The sequence below is a fragment of the Erythranthe guttata genome, chromosome 12, assembly GCF_056151865.1.
Source record: "Erythranthe guttata isolate IM_541 chromosome 12, IM_541, whole genome shotgun sequence".
In the NCBI taxonomy this organism is placed as follows: Eukaryota; Viridiplantae; Streptophyta; class Magnoliopsida; order Lamiales; family Phrymaceae; genus Erythranthe; species Erythranthe guttata.
In genome coordinates, this window is record NC_142544.1 from 17,378,072 (window position 1) to 17,396,599 (window position 18,528).

Genomic DNA, 18,528 nt, shown 5'->3' on the forward strand with positions numbered 1-18,528 from the left:
TAAGTAAGACGAGGGCTGTATGAAAGAAAACAAAATCATTCTTTGTGATTGTTTGTCTATGTGTGATTTGGTTGGCTCAAATTTCTCAAATTTGAGGCAATAAAAACAATAATGCATGTTCTCGGTTTTGGAAATAAGAGTTGTTCAACAAATTTCACGAAAACTTCGATAATAATCGAGATTTTGTAGATTTGAAAAATCGGATAGAGAAAGAGAAATCCAAGAGAGAGATGGTTATTTAGAGTACTGGAACAACCTATAGATAAATTAGACATAAAACGGGGTAAAAGAGTCATTGCACACTCAAATTTAAAAGACGATAGTTTTATCAGATTCAAATAGTTTCTAGAATTAAACGTTACTAATTATATAAGGCGAGCATTTTTAATTCAAAAGAAAAATAAAAATAAAAGAAAATGGATGTGGAAAATTGGATTAAAGTGAACAAGGAAAACACAATGGAGGGTTCAAATTCATTTCTCAAACCCTTTATTTAGTGGTAAAAATCAGTCGATCGAATCGGAAAAAACATGCTTTTCGGGATTTTGGATTTTTTTTTTTCGGAAGCGAAAATTGATTAAATCTCAGATTCCAAAAAATAAAGACGGAGAAAGTAAAATAGAAAATAAAGCACACTCGTTTTCACTCAGAGGGTGCTGCGGTTTGAACTGCTGGATCACCACCAGCACCACCAGAACCACCAGCATCAGCAGCAGCAGCTTCAGCGATTCGAGCATCCAATTCCATCCAATAAGATTCCGTCGACTCGTCAACGCGGGCGACATAGCGTTGTATTACAGAATCGACGTGGCCGTCAGCATAACCAGATCCATACTTTGAGACGAGGTAGTCCGTTAGCTTCGTCATCTGCTGCAAATCAGCACCCTGCTGCCTATGCAGTAAATAGGCATTTTCGAGGTATCGATCAAGTTCCACGATCATCATCAGCTTCTTGTCGGCCCTAAACTTAGCAACTTCAGCCTCGTCGTAATTATCTTCTTCGGGGAATGGACATTGAAACGGCGGCAGCTGTGGGGGCGGAAGTTGCTTCATTATGGCCGAAACGTCGAAATGCTTACCCAATTCTGTTTTCGCTTCGTCGATTGCGGCTTGCACTTCCTCTAATAACTTTTTTGATAAACATAAATACGCGCCGGCACAGCACCCTATGTCTAGCATTGTGTCCAAGTCCAGCTCCATCTTTTCCTCCTTTAACTAATTCATCAGGTTAATAAACAATTATTAGATTAATCAAATTAAACTAATTCCAAGCCATGCATGCAACACTAAACAAATTCAGATTACAATGTAAATTCAACCCTAATTTCGTTGCACCAAATTTGGGGGAAAACTGATGTTTCTCTCTCTCTCTCTTAGACCCTCAGATTTATATAAATAAGAATTGTAACGGATAAACAAATCATAACAAACAACCCAATCGGAATTCACATTCAAAACGCCCAAAACAATCACAAGAAAACCCTAAATCAATAATAAGAAAATAACCCTCAATCATCAATATAGTAAGAAAAATAAGCATAAATCAATAATAAGAAAATAATAATGCAAGCTCACCTTGTTGAAATTATGTTGAAGTTGAAGAAGAAGAAAGGCAAAGTTACAAGAAGAAACGAATTCTTGATTATTGGAGAAGAGAAGAAACGGCCTTATAAATAGGTAGACAGTTTGCGTAGGATTCAAGCGGAGCGGAGTCTCTACTATAGGAAACCTTAAACAATAAAAACATTTCCATAAATATATTCTCAAATTTTCCATATTTCCTAAAATTTACCGAGATATCTCTGGAATTTGCCCACCCGCCACACTTCTGTAAAACCCAAATACCGGCTCGAAATCGCAGCTCTGTAGGAGTTTATGAGCGAGAGCATCGTTCAGGCATTTCGTCGAACACCTGAGCAGTGAAGCAACGAACAATGTGGCGCTTCTATTCATAATATGTGCATGGGTGTTTGCAGAAATATTTTATAAAAGTAGGGATTAGTGATAATTAATAGCTAACTCCATTGGGAGATATCAAAATGGAGCATTAAACATTCATTTGATGCTTGATATAATATTTTGATACTTCTTGAAAAAAAATCCACTCAAACCACAAGTATCAAATAGATTATCAAATTTTAAGTATATGAATAATTATATTTTTAAATGGCACATGTCGAATAGTGGTAGGTTAATTGGGTGGTTATATTTTTGATACCTCAATTTCCAATGAGAATTTTTGGACCTCGAGGTGGTTGAGTATCAGAATAATTCTCACTTAATGTCTCCATCGGAGGAGGATTTTTTAATTTTGAAATATCAAAATGATAGTTTTTTCGTTTGATACTTCATTTAGTGTCTGCATTGGAGTTGCTCTAAACTAAATTAAGATAATTACTTTTTCTTTAAAAAAATTGTGGGTGTTTACAAGTAACAGAAATAATTAATTTAAAAAGGTTAATATGTTTGTAAATAAACTTTTATTTTTAGCTTATTTTTGGTCAAATACTTAAATTTAACGAATAAAAGAGTTTAGAATAAAAAAATTGAATTAATTATTAATTATAATTGTAGAAAAATCATAGAAAATCGCATTACCTAATGAAGAACAAGTGTTGGGCTTTTTTTTTCTAGAAATTATTTCACAGTTAACAGCAATAAGAAAAGATAACTTACGGCCCAACTCAAAAGGTTGGGTATATTCTGTTAGGCCCTTTGGTCTAAATTATCTAAATATAAAAACAGAAAGTACAAATTATATATATATATAAATAAGGAAAATGCAAGCAAAATGAAAAATACTATATCCAAGCCAAAATATTTTTTGTTTTGTGAAAATTTTCTTGTTCAAACGATCACTGAACTCCTATTATTCAGTCAATATAACATAGTAGTAGCAATCAAACGAGGCCTTGAGAGTTTTCAATCACTAGCGGAGCCAGAATTTGAAATTCGAGGATAGAGGGGGTTGAATGCATTAAAAAAATCTTAGGGGACCGTTAATGCTATTAACTGCGAGCTAAATAGTATATAATAATTAAAAGCAACAAATATTTTGATGAATAAAATAATTAAAATAGATGAAAAAAATAAAAATATCTATCAATAAATGTACCTTCTTCCTATACCTTACCCTGAACACTGAACTGGGCATAATCCATCCACACACACACACCCCAAAAAGGCACAGCTTCAGTTCTGGGCATAATGTTTGCACACCAGTCAAGACCAAACATTTAGGTCTTGTTTGGCAACTTTTTTCACTTTTTCTTTCCCACTATACCTATTTATGATTTCCCACTAAAAACTTCGATTCCAATTTTTGCACATCTATAATTTTATGTTTTTATTTTATATATTTCACTTGAATAAATAATTAATTGATATATATATATATATATATATATATATATATATATATATATATATATAGAGTTTATTTTTATACGCTAGGACTATTTATATTATTTCTTTTAATACTTCTTATGTTTTATCATATTATGCATATTCTTTTTAATTGGTGCACGAACAATATTGTTCATGAAGTTCAATAAACCGAATTCATCCTCAACTAATTAAGGAGATTAGATATAAAATTATCATATTCGATTTGCATATAATTAATTTTAATTTGGGAAACGTTCTCCAATGAAAGTTTACAAAACAGAGGCACGGTTGGATATATAAATATAAATCGATACATATCGTTAATAGCTTATAAATTTTTTGGTTGAGGTGATCATTTAAATAAGGTGTCAGAGTCGACATATATATTGAACGATAAGCTTTTTGTCAAGTTCGTTACTCCAATATATATCGTGTTTCTTCTATCTTCAAACATGAAAAAGAAAAACAAAATTCAAATTGAATGACAACGACTTTAGGAAGAATGTTTATAGATTACAATCACTCCTGAGGCATGGTCAAATTACGAAAACCCTCTCATTTTTTGCTAATTATAATTATCTCCTCAACTACGAATCTTCTTACACGTCCACCCTTATGGTGTCAAATTCAACATAATTTTAAGATTTTATGAAATTTTCTATAGTTTGTACTTATTTTGTGCAAAAATGCAGTTTATGATGCACGACAATCTGATGATATATACAAGCCGAAAAACACATCATATGATCATCTTACTTCAAAATGTGAACCTCCAATGGGATAAAACGGGTACAAAATTAAGAATGTTCCACATAATCTAGAAGATTCCACGAAATTTGACACTGCAAAGATGGACGTGTAAAAAGATTTATAGTTGAGGGATAATGGTAATTACCCAAACATGAATGATTTTTTTCGTAATTTAACCATACTTGAAGGGTATGATTGTAATTTACCCATACAATGAAATGGTTTACAAATCCAAGTTTAACAACGGAAAAATGGCAAAGGACAAAACCACACTCGTGATTCATAGGGGGGCAGAAATTTGAAAGCGCCCCCCGCACCCCACCCTTCCCCCATATGCCATGCTTCACTGCCGACCTCCCACCGAAAGCCCCACCATTTGTTTTGACATTTTCTTCTGTGCCAAATTACTTTAACCAATTATCAATTATTGAGCTAAAAAAACAAATTACTTTTTAGATCAAATTCATCGTACATAAAGAGCTCATTTTGCTAAATTTATTATAAATAACTAATAAACTCTTTTACATTTATAACCTAAAATGATTTAAGAACTAATGATAAGTTGTCACATCTTAAAAAGATCAATACCAACTTATTTTTTGAATTTCTACGATTTTTCTTAAAAAAACTATGTTTAGTATAGTTTACATCTCCAGTTTTATATACAATATATATGTGTGTGTGACTAAAGTTTCTTTATATTATTATTAAATAATTATTTAGTTATTTTGTAAAATAGTATAATTTATTATGTATTTTTTAGATTTATATATGTCACATTAGTTTCATATATACATATGATTAGACCTGGCCACGGTTCGGTTCGGTTCCGGTTCCGGTTCCAAACCGCCGGTTCCGGTTCCGATTTTGGAGGAACCGGAACCGAACCGAAAAAATCCGGTTCATTGCGGTTCGGTTCCTAACCGGTTCCGGTTCGGTTCCGGTTCGGTTCCCGGTTAGAACCGTAGAACCGTTCGGTTCTTAATAATTTTTTATTTTATATATATATATATATATATATATATATATATATATATATATATATATATATATATATATATATATATATATAACTTAAAAAAAACTTAAAAAAAAAACTTTTAAAAATAGTTTTTTTTAAAGTGTTTATATTTTAAAATAATAATTTTTTTTTAAATACGTAATTTATTTTTCTTAATAATTTTATATATATATATATATATATATATATATATATATATATATAGAGAGAGAGAGAGAGAGAGAGAGAGAGAGAGAGATACATACAGATAGATATATATATATATATAGATATAGATAGATATATATATATATATACATACAGAGAAGTATATATATATACATATATATATATATATATAAATATATATACAGAGAGAGAGATATTATATATATAGATATAAATATATATACACAGACATACATATATATAGAGAGAGAGAAAATTAATTTTTTTTTTTTTTTTTCTAAAAACCGGTTCAAACGGTTAGAACCGCGGTTCTAACCGTCGGTTCTCGGTTCCAAAAATGAGGAACCGGAACCGAACCGGTTTTTTCGGTTCCGGTTCCGGTTCCGGTTCGGTTCTAAAACCGTTGACCCCGGTTCGGTTCCGGTTCCGGTTCCGGTTCTAACCGAACCGGTGGTCAGGTCTACATATGATAAATATGACTTATATTTACTCAACAAATTGGGACAAAAAGAAATAATTACAACCTTGGAAGTCGAAACAGTACGAAATAATAATTTAGAAACAAGAAGATATTTCATATATGTGTCATACGTAAGGCAGAGAATCAGTCCCATGCTATGTGTGTGTGTAGAGATATATATATATATATATATATATATATATATATATATATATATATATATATATATATATATATATACAATTGACATATCTGTCCACGCATTGGTTTATCTATCTCTATATCTATATATACACACACACAGCTGCTCAGTTTTTATTGCACATAGCTGTATACTCAAACCATATACATATACAGTGATACATATATATTTATATATATATATAAATACGTACAGAGAGAGGTGCTCAGTGTGAGTTAAGATAAGAATATGGAAGCTTCAGAGAAGAAGAAAATTGTAAACTCTTCTTCTTCTTCTTCTTCTTCTTGGCTTGGTTTCTGCACTAAGTTCCAATGTTTCCCCATAAATTCTTTTTCTAAGTCGCCGCCGTCTCCGCCGCCGCCGCCATCTCCGCCGGAAAATGGATGTGATGAAGCAAAACCAGCCCAGAACCAGAGGCGGCCTGGAGGGTGGAGATCCATGCCTTTTATCTTAGGTACTCTCTCTCCCTCTCTCTCTCTCACACAGACACACACTCACACACACACACTAACACACACACACAGAGACACGCACTGAGAGGTGCATTTACACATAGTGAGTGAGCCATGAGACGTATATATGTTGACACGTGTGTCGATAAAACATGTATGGGTGCATGGACACATGTGATTAATTAATTAATTAATAATTATATAATAGTAACAAACTCATGCTATTATTATTTTACTACTTCGGTTAGAAGATTCCTTTGTGAATTCATGTAGCACTTATCTCTCATCATCTCGTTAGTTCTTTCTAGCTTTCCCCCAATAAAGTTAGTAATAATTGTTAAATGAATGGGATTCGGTGGCGTATCCAACATAGGACGGGGGCGATCGCCCCCAAATATTTCTCAAATCTCTATTATTTTATATATAAAAAAATATATCGTACGTGTATAATAGAATTAATGCCCGCGGCCATGTAAAATTATTTTAATGAATTCAGTACTCCGAACTTTTAATTCTGGCTCACATATTATATTCATTCATACAACTAATAATAGCACCTGAGATCCTGCACATATTATTATCACATGTGATTTTAAGTTTCAAATTTGATGAAGTTCTTAGAAGAATCGAAATATTTTTTTAACAAAATCATATTCTAATTTATTTAAAAAAAAAATCCAGGGAACGAAACTTTCGAGAGATTGGCCACGATGGGGCTGTTGGGAAATTTCATGGTATTCCTGCTATCGCAGTTCCATATGGACCAAGTGATGGCTTCAAACATGCTCAACATATGGTCCGGCATCACCAATTTCACCCCCTTGATCGGCGCATTCATTTCCGATTCTTACTTGGGCCGATTCACCACCATCGCTTATGCTACCGTCGCTTCTTTCATGGTACGTACAATTTTATATAGATCCATTACATGAATAACAACTTATATATAACAAGTTCAATAAATTAAAACAGGGCATGGTGACAATGACCCTCATAGCATGGATTCCTCAGCTGCACCCTCCACCATGCAAGAACCTACAATCCAATCAATGCTTAGGTCCAACGAAATCCCAATTGGGCGTATTAGCCGTAGCGCTCGGATTTCTATCAATCGGTTCAGGCGGGATTAGGCCATGCAGTATACCTTTCGGAGTTGACCAATTCGATTCGAATACCGAAGAAGGAAGGAGAGGGATCAATAGTTTCTTCAATTGGTACTATACCACATTTACCCTTGTATTGATTATTGCACTCACTTTGGTGGTTTATATCCAAGACTCGGTGAGTTGGGTTTGGGGGTTTGGTTTGCCCACGGCGCTCATGTTGTGCTCGATCTTGTTGTTCTTTGTGGGCACGAGGCTGTACGTTTATGTGAAGCCGGAGGGGAGTGTGTTCTCCGGTATAGGGCAGGTTTTCGTCGCCGCTTACAAGAAACGTAGGCAGAAGCTTCCGGAAGATTACGTTGACGGGGCCTACTACGACCCGCCCCCTTTGAAGGGGACGGTTGTCAAGAAGCTACCCTTAACAAATCAATACAGGTACGATAATTCGACTTTTTTTTTTTAATTATTATTATTATATTCAATTTCGAACACTCTGGAATAAATTTGTCGATTTGCTAGATTCTTGGACAAAGCTGCGTTAATAATCGAAGGAGATATTCGACAAGATGGATCGAATTCGAATCCATGGAGGCTCTGCGCAATCCAGCAAATCGAAGAAACCAAATGCCTATTCCGAATCATCCCAATTTGGGGATCTGGAATAATCTGCTTCATGGCGATGGCGCAACAGGGCACATTCACACTATCCCAAGCCCTAAAAATGGACCGCCACCTCAGCCCTAATTTCCAGATCCCGGCGGGCTCACTCGCCGTGATCTCCATGGTCACCGTCGGAATCTGGCTCCCGATCTACGACCGCCTCATCGTCCCGGCGCTCAGAAAAATCACCGGCCTCGAGGGGGGAATCAGCCTCCTCCAGCGGATGGGGATCGGAATCGTGTTCTCGGTTCTGTCGATGGTGGCGGCGGGGATCTTCGAGCGCGTGAGACGAGCCTCCGCCGTGGCGCACGCCGGGCCGGACGGGGTGGCGCCGCTGACTGTATTCTGGCTGGCCCCGCAGCTGATGCTGATGGGGTTCGCGGAGGCGTTCAATATTATAGGGCAGATCGAGTTCTACAACAAGGAGTTCCCGGAGAATATGAGCAGCGTCGCGAATTCGTTGTTCTCTTGTACCATGGCCGGAGCTAATTACCTGAGCGCCGTTCTGGTGAATGTGGTGCACGGTACCACCGGTGGGGACGGCCGCCCTGATTGGTTGACCAGGGATATTAACGCTGGGAGGGTTGAGAATTTGTATTTTCTGATTGCCGGAATGGGTGTGCTGAATTTGGGCTACTTCCTTTGGGTGGCGCGTGGGTACCAGTACAAGAGTAAGTACAGAGTTGACGACGGCGGTGGCTTTGATGATGTTGAGCTCAATGTTGTCGGAAAATGACGTCACATCTCGTGATTAGTTTGATTAATATTTTGTAATATTTAGTATATACTTATAAGGGGAAACTACAGATAAATCCCTAATCCAAAACTCAAAACACAGATCAGTCCCTAGGTAGTTTCCCTAAGCAATTCAGTCCCTATTCACGCGTCTGACATGCAGATCAGTCCCTAATGTGAATTTTATATATTTTATTATATTCTCTCTCTTCTTTTTCACTCTCACCCTTTTCTCTCTCCTCATTTTCTCTCTCTTCATTTTCTCTCTCTTCATCTTCTCTTTCTTTCTTCTCTTTCTTCATTTCTATCTGCTCTCTTTCTTCTCTATTTCTTCTCTCTTTCTCTCCTCTGGTTTCCTCTTTTTCCAAAGAAAATATCATTGTAAAACCCACCCACCCCACAATGGCTACAAATGATGTATCTAATGATGTACCCACTGTGATTCTTGGAAGTTGTCGATATAAGCATCTGATAATGAAGATGAGTGTGGTCGACATTGTCGTGATCCGCAAAGATGAAGCTAATTCGCGTGGAAAGAGGGTTCGCACCGATGGCTGGTAGGTCTCCATATTTTTCTGTACTGCTGAAATGCATTTCTTTATGGTCGTTAATTATTGTGATACATAGTATAAAATATGGCACGTAATAGTATCATGCTAATATAAATATGGTATGGACGTATGGTACTTACAGTACGTAATCGTTGTTCGTATAGTATGCGTGATTGGTAAATTTGGTACTGTTGGTGGGAAAACATAGTATCATATAATGGGGAAGATAATACGTAACCTTCATCTGAATAGTATGGGTGATAGGTAAATTTGGTACTGTTCGTGGGAAAACATAGTATAATATAATGGGGAAGACAGTACGTAACCATTATTCGGATACGTACAAGCAGGTATATCAATTCACGATTAACCCAATTCCCTCGTTTGATGAGGACTTTGACTTGTACGATGCGTGTAATGCTCCGCCCGATGTCTTTGTTAATGCAGCTGATTGAGAACTCGACCAGGACGTAGAAAGACAAAAAGAATTCATTCACAAGTGCAGTTCGGGTTTTACTGTTGCCCACACCATGGTTACTCCCATTGGTGTGAACCATTTGAAGTTGGGCAAACTTTTTCCAACTCAAATCGTGAAGAAAATGAAGCTACAAGTGCGTCGATGAACCAAGTCCATCGAGAAAGTGAAGTGACGAATTGCAATTCTGAAGGTGGAGTAGTTCATAGTTTGATAGTGTTGAATCTAGTAATATTTGCAGTCTACATGCTATGTAAAACCTATGTACTGTTGTTTAATTAGTGAACATAAGAGTACAATGTATAAGCTGGTAAAGTTAGGGTCATTCGTGAATATAGTACACTTTGTACACATGTGAAGTACAAGTGATTCGTGACTATAGTACGCTTTGTTCACTGATAAAGTATATGTTTGTCATTCATATAGTATTGTTACACTCTATATATTATTGTCGGGCCAATGCATCCATATGATCGCATTTGAAGACACAACTCTTCAGTTTAAGACTATTAAGAATGAATGGAGAATATGTGGGAGTTGATCAATATCGATTATGGTAACAATTGAGGAAAATATTAGTTTTACACTTGAGCATTGTAGGCTTGTATGAATATATTGTATAGTATATGAGTATCATGTATGAAATTCAACATATTTATGGGATCTTGTATTCCAAACGCAACAATAATGGTCACCTACCTTAAAATAATCATCTAAAACATAATTTATGCATCTCCCGTACTTATTGATCATTAAAGCGTCAATGAAATTGGTACAATTCAATTCATCAAAAAATATGGTACGCTTTGTTCATCAAGTAAGTACAATGAATGCACATGTGAAGTACAAGTGATTCGTGACTATAGTACGCTTTGTTCACTGATAAAGTATATGTTTGTCATTCATATAGTATTGTTACACTCTATATATTATTTCCGGGCCAATGCATCCATATGATCGCATTTTAAGACACAACTCTTCAGTTTAAGACTATTAAGAATGAATGGAGACAGTGTGGGAGTTGATCAATATCGATTATGGTAACAATTGAGGAAAATATTAGTTTTATACTTGAGCATTATAGACTTGTATGAATATATTGTATAGTATATGAGTATCATGTATGAAATTCAACATATTTATGGGATCTTGTATTCCAAACGCAACAATAATGCTCACCTACCTTAAAATAATCATCTAAAACATAATTTATGCATCTCCCGTACTTATTGATCATTAAAGCGTCAATGAAATTGGTACAATTCAATTCATCAAAAAATATGGTACGCTTTGTTCATCAAGTAAGTACAATGAATACACATGTGAAGTACAAGTGATTCGTGACTATAGTACGCTTTGTTCACTGATAAAGTATATGTTTGCCATTCATATAGTATTGTTACACTCTATATATTATTGTTGGGCCAATGCATCCATATGATCGCATTTTAAGACACAACTCTTCAGTTTAAAACTATTAAGAATGAATAGGAACAATGTGGGAGTCGATCAACATCGATTATGGTAAGTTTTTCGTGAATACACATGTGAAGTACGCTTTGTTCATCAAGTAAGTACAAGTCTAGTGTTGACAAAGTATCTTCGAATAGACTAGAAAGTATTTGTTGCTCATTTTTATGGTACGCTTATATTCTTTATACAAACTAATTAATCGCAAAATAAAGTACCATGTGTTCAAAAGGTAAGTACATTTCATCGAAACATGTAGTACAATGTATACAATGGAAAAGTACGAGTAGAGCTAATCAATAGTATTATTAGCTCTACAACAAAAGGACAGATTGTTTATGGCACAAAAAACACATTCATCTATTTGAAAAGCGATCGGTGAGCACCTGCAGCCTATTGATAGCTTACTGCAATCTTCTTTTACATCAATTCCTGCAATTACATACACATAAAACTACAATTATAACAAATACAACGTACTATAAAGTTCAACTACTAGTACTTCCAGTAATTTCGTTCAATACCATCCAAATGCACTAGCAATACCATTGTTGCATATGACACATACTACACTACAATCAAACATTATACTATTCGAATGCACTAGCAATATCACTCAACAGCACTAGCAATACTATTGTGGCATATGACTTATACTACAGAACCACCAAACATTATACTTCAAGTACCCTGTGTCAATACCATCTAAATGCACTATTAATACCATTACTGCGCATGACACATACTATAGAACCAGTACGAAAAATACAATAAGCCTCTTTCCCATATCATAAGAATAATACCCAAGAGAAAACTATTACAAAATCATGAAATTCGACAACAAATAAATGATCTTTGCAAACCCAAACAACAGAACAACAGATATTGGAACCGATTTAATGATTAGGGGAAACACCGAATAAAGTCGAGGCATAATACCCATGAGTGGATATGTTCAAAATCATGCAATTCTATAACAAATTAACCTTTTGCAAGCTCAAGCAACACCCAAATGGGTCTGTTTCCAATAAAATGAAAAAAAAAAAAAATCAAACCTTGTTGTTTACCATGCTTCACCATTGTCTATAAATGGGTTTGTTTATTTTTATTTTTCCTTTCGCTTTATTATTTTTCTGCGTTTTGTTGATTCTTCGTGCTTCGTAATTTCTTCGTTCTTTGTTCTTCGTTTCTTTGTTCTTCGTTTCTTCTCTGTTTCTTCTTGGTCTGAAAATGGGTATAAACTGGCAAAGAGCGTGTAATACAAACGGCGCGTTGGAAGTTGAAAAGAAGTTATGTAAAATTAATATAAATTAAAGGGTATTTTAGTATTTGCACATTTTATTAGGGACTGATCTGCATGTTAGGCGCGTGAGTAGGGACTGAATTGCTTGGGGAAACTACCTAGGGACTGATCTGTGTTTTGAGTTTTGGATTAGGGATTTATCTGTAGTTTCCCCTACTTATAATAATATTAGTACTTTATAATTGTACTCTACTTGTGAAGTTGTTACTATAGTTAAATGTAATTTGAATAATGAAAGGATTTTCGAGTCTAATCTAATTAGTCGAATTTTATTTCAATTGTCAAGACTTTATAAATCGAGTTGATCACACATAATTTATCTAATATGATTTATATACATCTCATGGAATATGTTGGGTTATTGCACGAATGGGAATGCAACCTAATGAACGTACATTGTAAATCATAAATTTCTAGTCGGCAAAACATAATAAAAAAACGAGACAAGAAAAATGGGAACATGTAATTATTAGTAATCAAACGAAAGTGAATCACAAACTTCGAGAAATTCTCTAATTCTTCTCTCCCTACACTAAAATCGATTCAAGGGATTAGAAGCTTGTTCTTGGACTAAATAAATATAAACACCTCGAATTCAAATATGTTATGAATTCAAGATGGATGCTCGAGACTTTAAATTGAGAGTCGTCGAATTCAAATATGTTATGAATTTGAGATGGATGCTCAAAACTTTAGATTGAGAGTCGATATATGTCTGCTTTTTCGAATGCACCGATGTCTCTTTTTATAAGCACGTGCTGGGATTTTGTCTTGTAGTATGGGTCATTGGACTTATAATTCGTCATTTGATTTATATGGGCTAAATATGGGCTCAATTAGTTAATCCAAAAAATAAGAATTCAGTACTTATTTCAAATAATCAATTTAACATATTTATAAAGCCCAAATTTATTGTGACTAAGATTCGAGACCCAAATTAATAATCTATTTATTTGGTTATTAATTGGTGATTTGTCTCGAAATTTTGATGGCAACAATATAATTGTGACTTGTGAGTTTTTTTTCTTTCTTTAGAGATAATAAATAAATAAATAAACTTAAAAAAGAAAACCTATTCGTTTTGCATCATCTCTAGACGACTTTTATCAATTAATAAGAAATAATATCATGAATAGATATTTCAGCCAATTGGACCAAAATTTCCACTCTAGTGTCATTTTCGCACTGGTAGTCTGGTACACATATTCAACTTGAAAATATATAATTTTTTAATCCGTCTAGTATTATTTTTATTTTTATTATATTTCATTTGATAATTTCGTCTATTTAAATTAATTTTCCAACTAAACACGAGCTAAAATAACTATATCTTTTATCTCATCCTATATATTTATATTTTTTTAATTTTTTTTGCCCACGTTTTTTCACATGTGTTAGAGTATGTATAGATGTAGTAAGTGCAATAAACCCTTTAAAAATTAGTGGAACAAATATTTATTTTATTTTTGGTTAAGAAAAAGTGTATAGTATGTCAATCTACAATTGACTATATCTTTTATCTTCCATGCCCAACGGGCAAAAAAATAAACAAAAATGGACCATTTTCACCTATCGACTAATCAACCTTCCGATACTGCATAAATAAATTTCGTCGCATTTGTCTTCAATATCTGACCATGGAAAGTTTTCTATCCCATTTATGAAAAACTACCCCACTACACTTGTTGACACTTTATCTTTATGTTATTTATTTGAAGTGTCTAACCTATTTTTTTTCATTTGGTTTTATTAGGTGACATTAAAGATTCTCATATCACAACCTTAGTTGTGGATTGAGAGTGAAATCGTGATTTATTGTTTTATTTAAATACAATATACTTTTGATAAATTAATAAACTTGTTTAAATAATATTTTTTTCTGGTTCCGACTCAGTGTAAACGTATTGAATTATTAGTTCGATAATCAGTAATACAGTTTTGTCTGTCCCAATTGTATAATTGTAGTAAGAGGTGCTTTTTTTTTTTTTTTTTTCTTTCTATTTATGAATACAAAGATAGAGGTGTTGAATGAAATAATTCATTATAGATGATTTTATTGCACATTTGCTACATCATAAATCCTATGAAAATTACAAGTTGCAAAATGTGCCTCCACTAACATCATGTACAAAAGTTGTCATGGACCGGTGCAAAAGTTCGTTAGGACCAGTGCAAGACTGCCAAAACGTTTCCGTCACAAATTCTTAATTTTGTTTTCCCTTTTTTATTAGATACGGTGACCATTCAAAATACTAGTTCGACTAAGTGGAAGATCAACTAAAAGGAAGATCACAAAAAAAAAAAAAAAAAAAAATACTATTTTGCTAACTTAGAAAATCATGAAATGACTAGTATGCTTATTAATTATATATTTCTCTTGTTTTGTTGTTGAAAGACCAAAACAATAACTTATTTAAAAAAAAAAAATTGTAAGACTAGGTACACAAAAACCTTTTATCGTGAGAGCAATAACCGTCGCCCCTGCCGGAACCAAGCAATCCTTCATAGTCCCCCGGAGCAAACCATCCACTCCGAAAGCCAAACAAAACCTTCAACATTTATGGTTTTCGAAATCTTAAAAAATTATGAAAAATCGAAAAGATTTTTTATAACTATTGAACTTTTTTTGAACTTCTTTCGGGAACATGTCATTAAAAAGTCTCCATGTGCACGTAGTTGTGTCATTATGTTGAAGAGTCGACGATTTAAGGATATCATGAATATATATATATATATATATATATATATATATATATATATATATATATATATATATATATATATATATATATATATATATTGATGATGCTAAAAATAGATCACCTCAAGTAGTTGAGATCGAAGGAGCTGGGAGAGCAAAGTGGATCACTGCTCACGTGCTAGATGGTCCTGAGATACCTGCGAAGAGAGAACACATGAACTAGGCCGGGGGTTGATCCGGCGGAAACCCCTCCGACGCTCAAGTCAGACGTCCGGATCGTGGAAATAGTTGAGAGAATACAAATTATCGTATTACTCAAATAATAGGGCCTACCTTTAATGAAAGAATTATCACGTTATTTATACCTTGTCAATTGGTTTGTGACTAATTTGTTGGGCCAAACCTTATTTGAAGGTAATTGGGCTTTCGTAATAGTATTCTTCTAGATCGGGCTCGTGGCCCAGTATGTAGAGAAATAGTAGGCTAATTGGGCTGGCCCAATTAGGTATATCATTAGCCCCCCACTCTCGAGTCGATGTGGGAGCCAAGACAAAAGGGGTACCGGATCGTGTCGAGAGTAGATCGGTGTTGCATTAAATGTTGGCGAGTTGTGGAAAAATAATATTGTAATTATCTATTTGAAAGCGCGCGCAATTTGGTGAGACGCGTTGGAGAGCACCTGCGATTTGGTAAAGCGCGTAAAAAATATGCGCACGATTTGGTAAAAGCGCGTAAAAATCCGTACGCAATTTAGTGGAGCGCGTTGAAATTCACGTGACTAGATGTGGAGGCTAGGTGACGAGCTGGTTGGTGAAGCCGCGCGACTCCCTAATGAGAGGGGAGCCGCGCGAATTTGGAGCCGCGCGGCTAGGAGCCGCGCAAAACTTGTGTGGAGGGGAGCCGTGCACCAAGCCCGAGGCGAGGAGAGAGGAATGAGTGCTGGAGAGCATTGGGAATCGCGCGCACATGGGGAGGTACCGCGCATTAACGCGCGGAGAGAGAAAGTAGTCGCGCGTGCAGTGCACGCGCGAGTGGGTTGTGGGCGCAGTAATCTTTGGCGCGTGGATCACACGCGCGAGTGGGCGCGTGGTTCCACGCGCGGCTGGGCGTTTTTTTTTTTTTTTTTTTTTTTTTTTTTTTTTTTTTTTTTTCGCGCGGACCGAGGCGCGCGATCGGGAATCGCGCGGCCGTCATCGCGCGGGCTGTACGCGCGTTCGGCCTCCTTTTTCTTTTTTTTTTTTTTTTTTTTTTTTTTTTTTTTTCGCGCGGAGCGAGGCGCGCGATCGGGAATCGCGCGGCCGTCATCGCGCGGGCTGTACGCGCGTTCGGCCTCCTTTTTCTTTTTTTTTTTTTTTTTTTTTTTGCTTTTATCTATCTATTCTTCTCTCTCTTCTTTTCCTTTTCCTTTTTCTTCTTCTTCTTCTTCTTCTTTTTATTTATTTATTTTTTTCTTCTTCTCTTCTCCGTTTTTTTTTTTTTTTTTTTTTTTAATGGCACGTGGCCCGAGGTGCGTGGAATTGTAGGCTCTTCATTTTGTCTTCATATTTGGAGTAGATGAGTTTGCCCATTACTATTTCATTTGACGTTTATTTTGTATGACGTTGTCATTGGTTTGACGCGTTGCTTATATGTGTTTACATTTAGCATTGTGCGTGATGTACTTGATGAGGGGATCAGACTCTCAAGATTTTTTGATGGGGATCGTGCCCCTTGTTAGACCTCATGGGTCGTAAATATGTTAGGACCGTGGCCACGTTTTAAATGTAGAACCCAATAAAGACAGATAGAGAAGTTTATGAAATCAAGCTGGCCAGGCTATATAGATTATCATAACATCTCTAAGTGTTCCCAGGGTTAAAGTTGACTTGAGCAAATAATTATGTAGAGACAGAGCAATAACACCGAGTGTAAGGGAAATAATTTGCTTTATTCATTGCTTGAAAATGTGAAGGTTACAAGCATATTGAGGCGAATGTGACTAAACAAATAAGGAGCGAATGGGTCGAAATAACTAAACTCGTATTAAGTAGCTGATGTAGGGAGGGGAGGGGATGCATCATCCTTAAGGTAGGATAGCCCCCCAGTTTAGGATGATGCGATCACTAACAATGTTATGAGCTTTTGAGACTCCACGTGTCATTGACATCATTGGAAGTCCAGAGATGTAGAAGGAGATTGTCAATGAGATGTCGACGATTGTTGTCGGCCATCTCGTCGTCGGGTGCTAAAGTGATCTTCATCTCTTTTCCTCTTGGGAGGAGCGGGGGTCGAAGCTTCTTCGATGCGTACGTGCTTCTCAGCGCGACTTAGTAGCTCTTCCAGAGTGGTTGGAGGTCTTCCTGCAATAGATTCTTTAAATCTACCTTGCTTCAAATTTTGTTGAATGATGCTAGAGAGCATGCTTCCTCCCATGTTAGGAACTTCATGAGCTGCCTCTACAAATCGTTGAATGTAGTTGCGGAGGGTTTCACCCTCTCTCTGGGCGATAGTGAAGAGGTACGCAGGAGTCTTAGCGTACTCTTTGTTGATAGCGAAATGGTGGGTGAAGCGATCCGTTAGTTGGGAGAGAGTTTCAATTGACCCAGTGGGCAAGGAGTTGAACCAGCTCAATGCTCGTTCGGAGAGCGTTGTGCGAAACATCTTGCACATCGCCGCATCAGTTGGGCCATATAGATCTGCCATGGCGTAGAACTTTTCAAGGTGCTCATGTGGGTCACTAGTTCCATCGAACTGCGGTAGATTCGAGACTTTTACCCGTTGGGGTAGTATCTCATTGATTATTGTGACAGTGAAGGGACCGCGCCTTATTGGAGGTATTGCCCCTACACCAATGGGATTACCTATGTGGGGAAGGTGATTTGAGCGAGATACCCGACTGTTAATTTCATCATCTCCACCATTGTGTGGAGGAGCTCGTTGGCGAGAGGCGTTGCCTCTTGAAGATGAACGTGGGTCTTGTCGCCCAGTTCGTGCATCTTGGTGATGAGTAGATTGTTGCATTCGAGACCTAGGGTTTGAGGTGGATGCGGTATCCGCTGGCGGTGGAGGTTGTTGTGTCACGGGTGGAGCTGCAAGAGGAGCGTTGACTCC

General features: G+C 36.0%; 2 protein-coding genes across 2 annotated transcripts; one reads left to right on the top strand and one right to left on the bottom strand.

Annotated features, from left to right (window-relative positions):
• Window positions 1-441: 441 nt before the first annotated feature.
• On the bottom strand, window positions 442-1,863 carry LOC148766637 (uncharacterized). Its single transcript, XM_088827129.1, has 2 exons — window positions 1,793-1,863; window positions 442-1,215 (listed from the first exon to the last, which is right to left on the bottom strand). The coding sequence occupies exon 2, from the start codon at window positions 1,198-1,200 to the stop codon at window positions 643-645; it is 558 nt and encodes a 185-aa protein (XP_088683255.1). The 5' UTR covers window positions 1,201-1,215; window positions 1,793-1,863; the 3' UTR covers window positions 442-642.
• Window positions 1,864-5,804: 3,941 nt separating this feature from the next.
• On the top strand, window positions 5,805-12,974 carry LOC105967612 (protein NRT1/ PTR FAMILY 2.13). Its single transcript, XM_088826403.1, has 5 exons — window positions 5,805-6,442; window positions 7,122-7,339; window positions 7,413-7,978; window positions 8,063-8,983; window positions 12,885-12,974. The coding sequence occupies exons 1-4, from the start codon at window positions 6,217-6,219 to the stop codon at window positions 8,937-8,939; spliced, it is 1,887 nt and encodes a 628-aa protein (XP_088682529.1). The 5' UTR covers window positions 5,805-6,216; the 3' UTR covers window positions 8,940-8,983; window positions 12,885-12,974.
• Window positions 12,975-18,528: the final 5,554 nt, after the last annotated feature.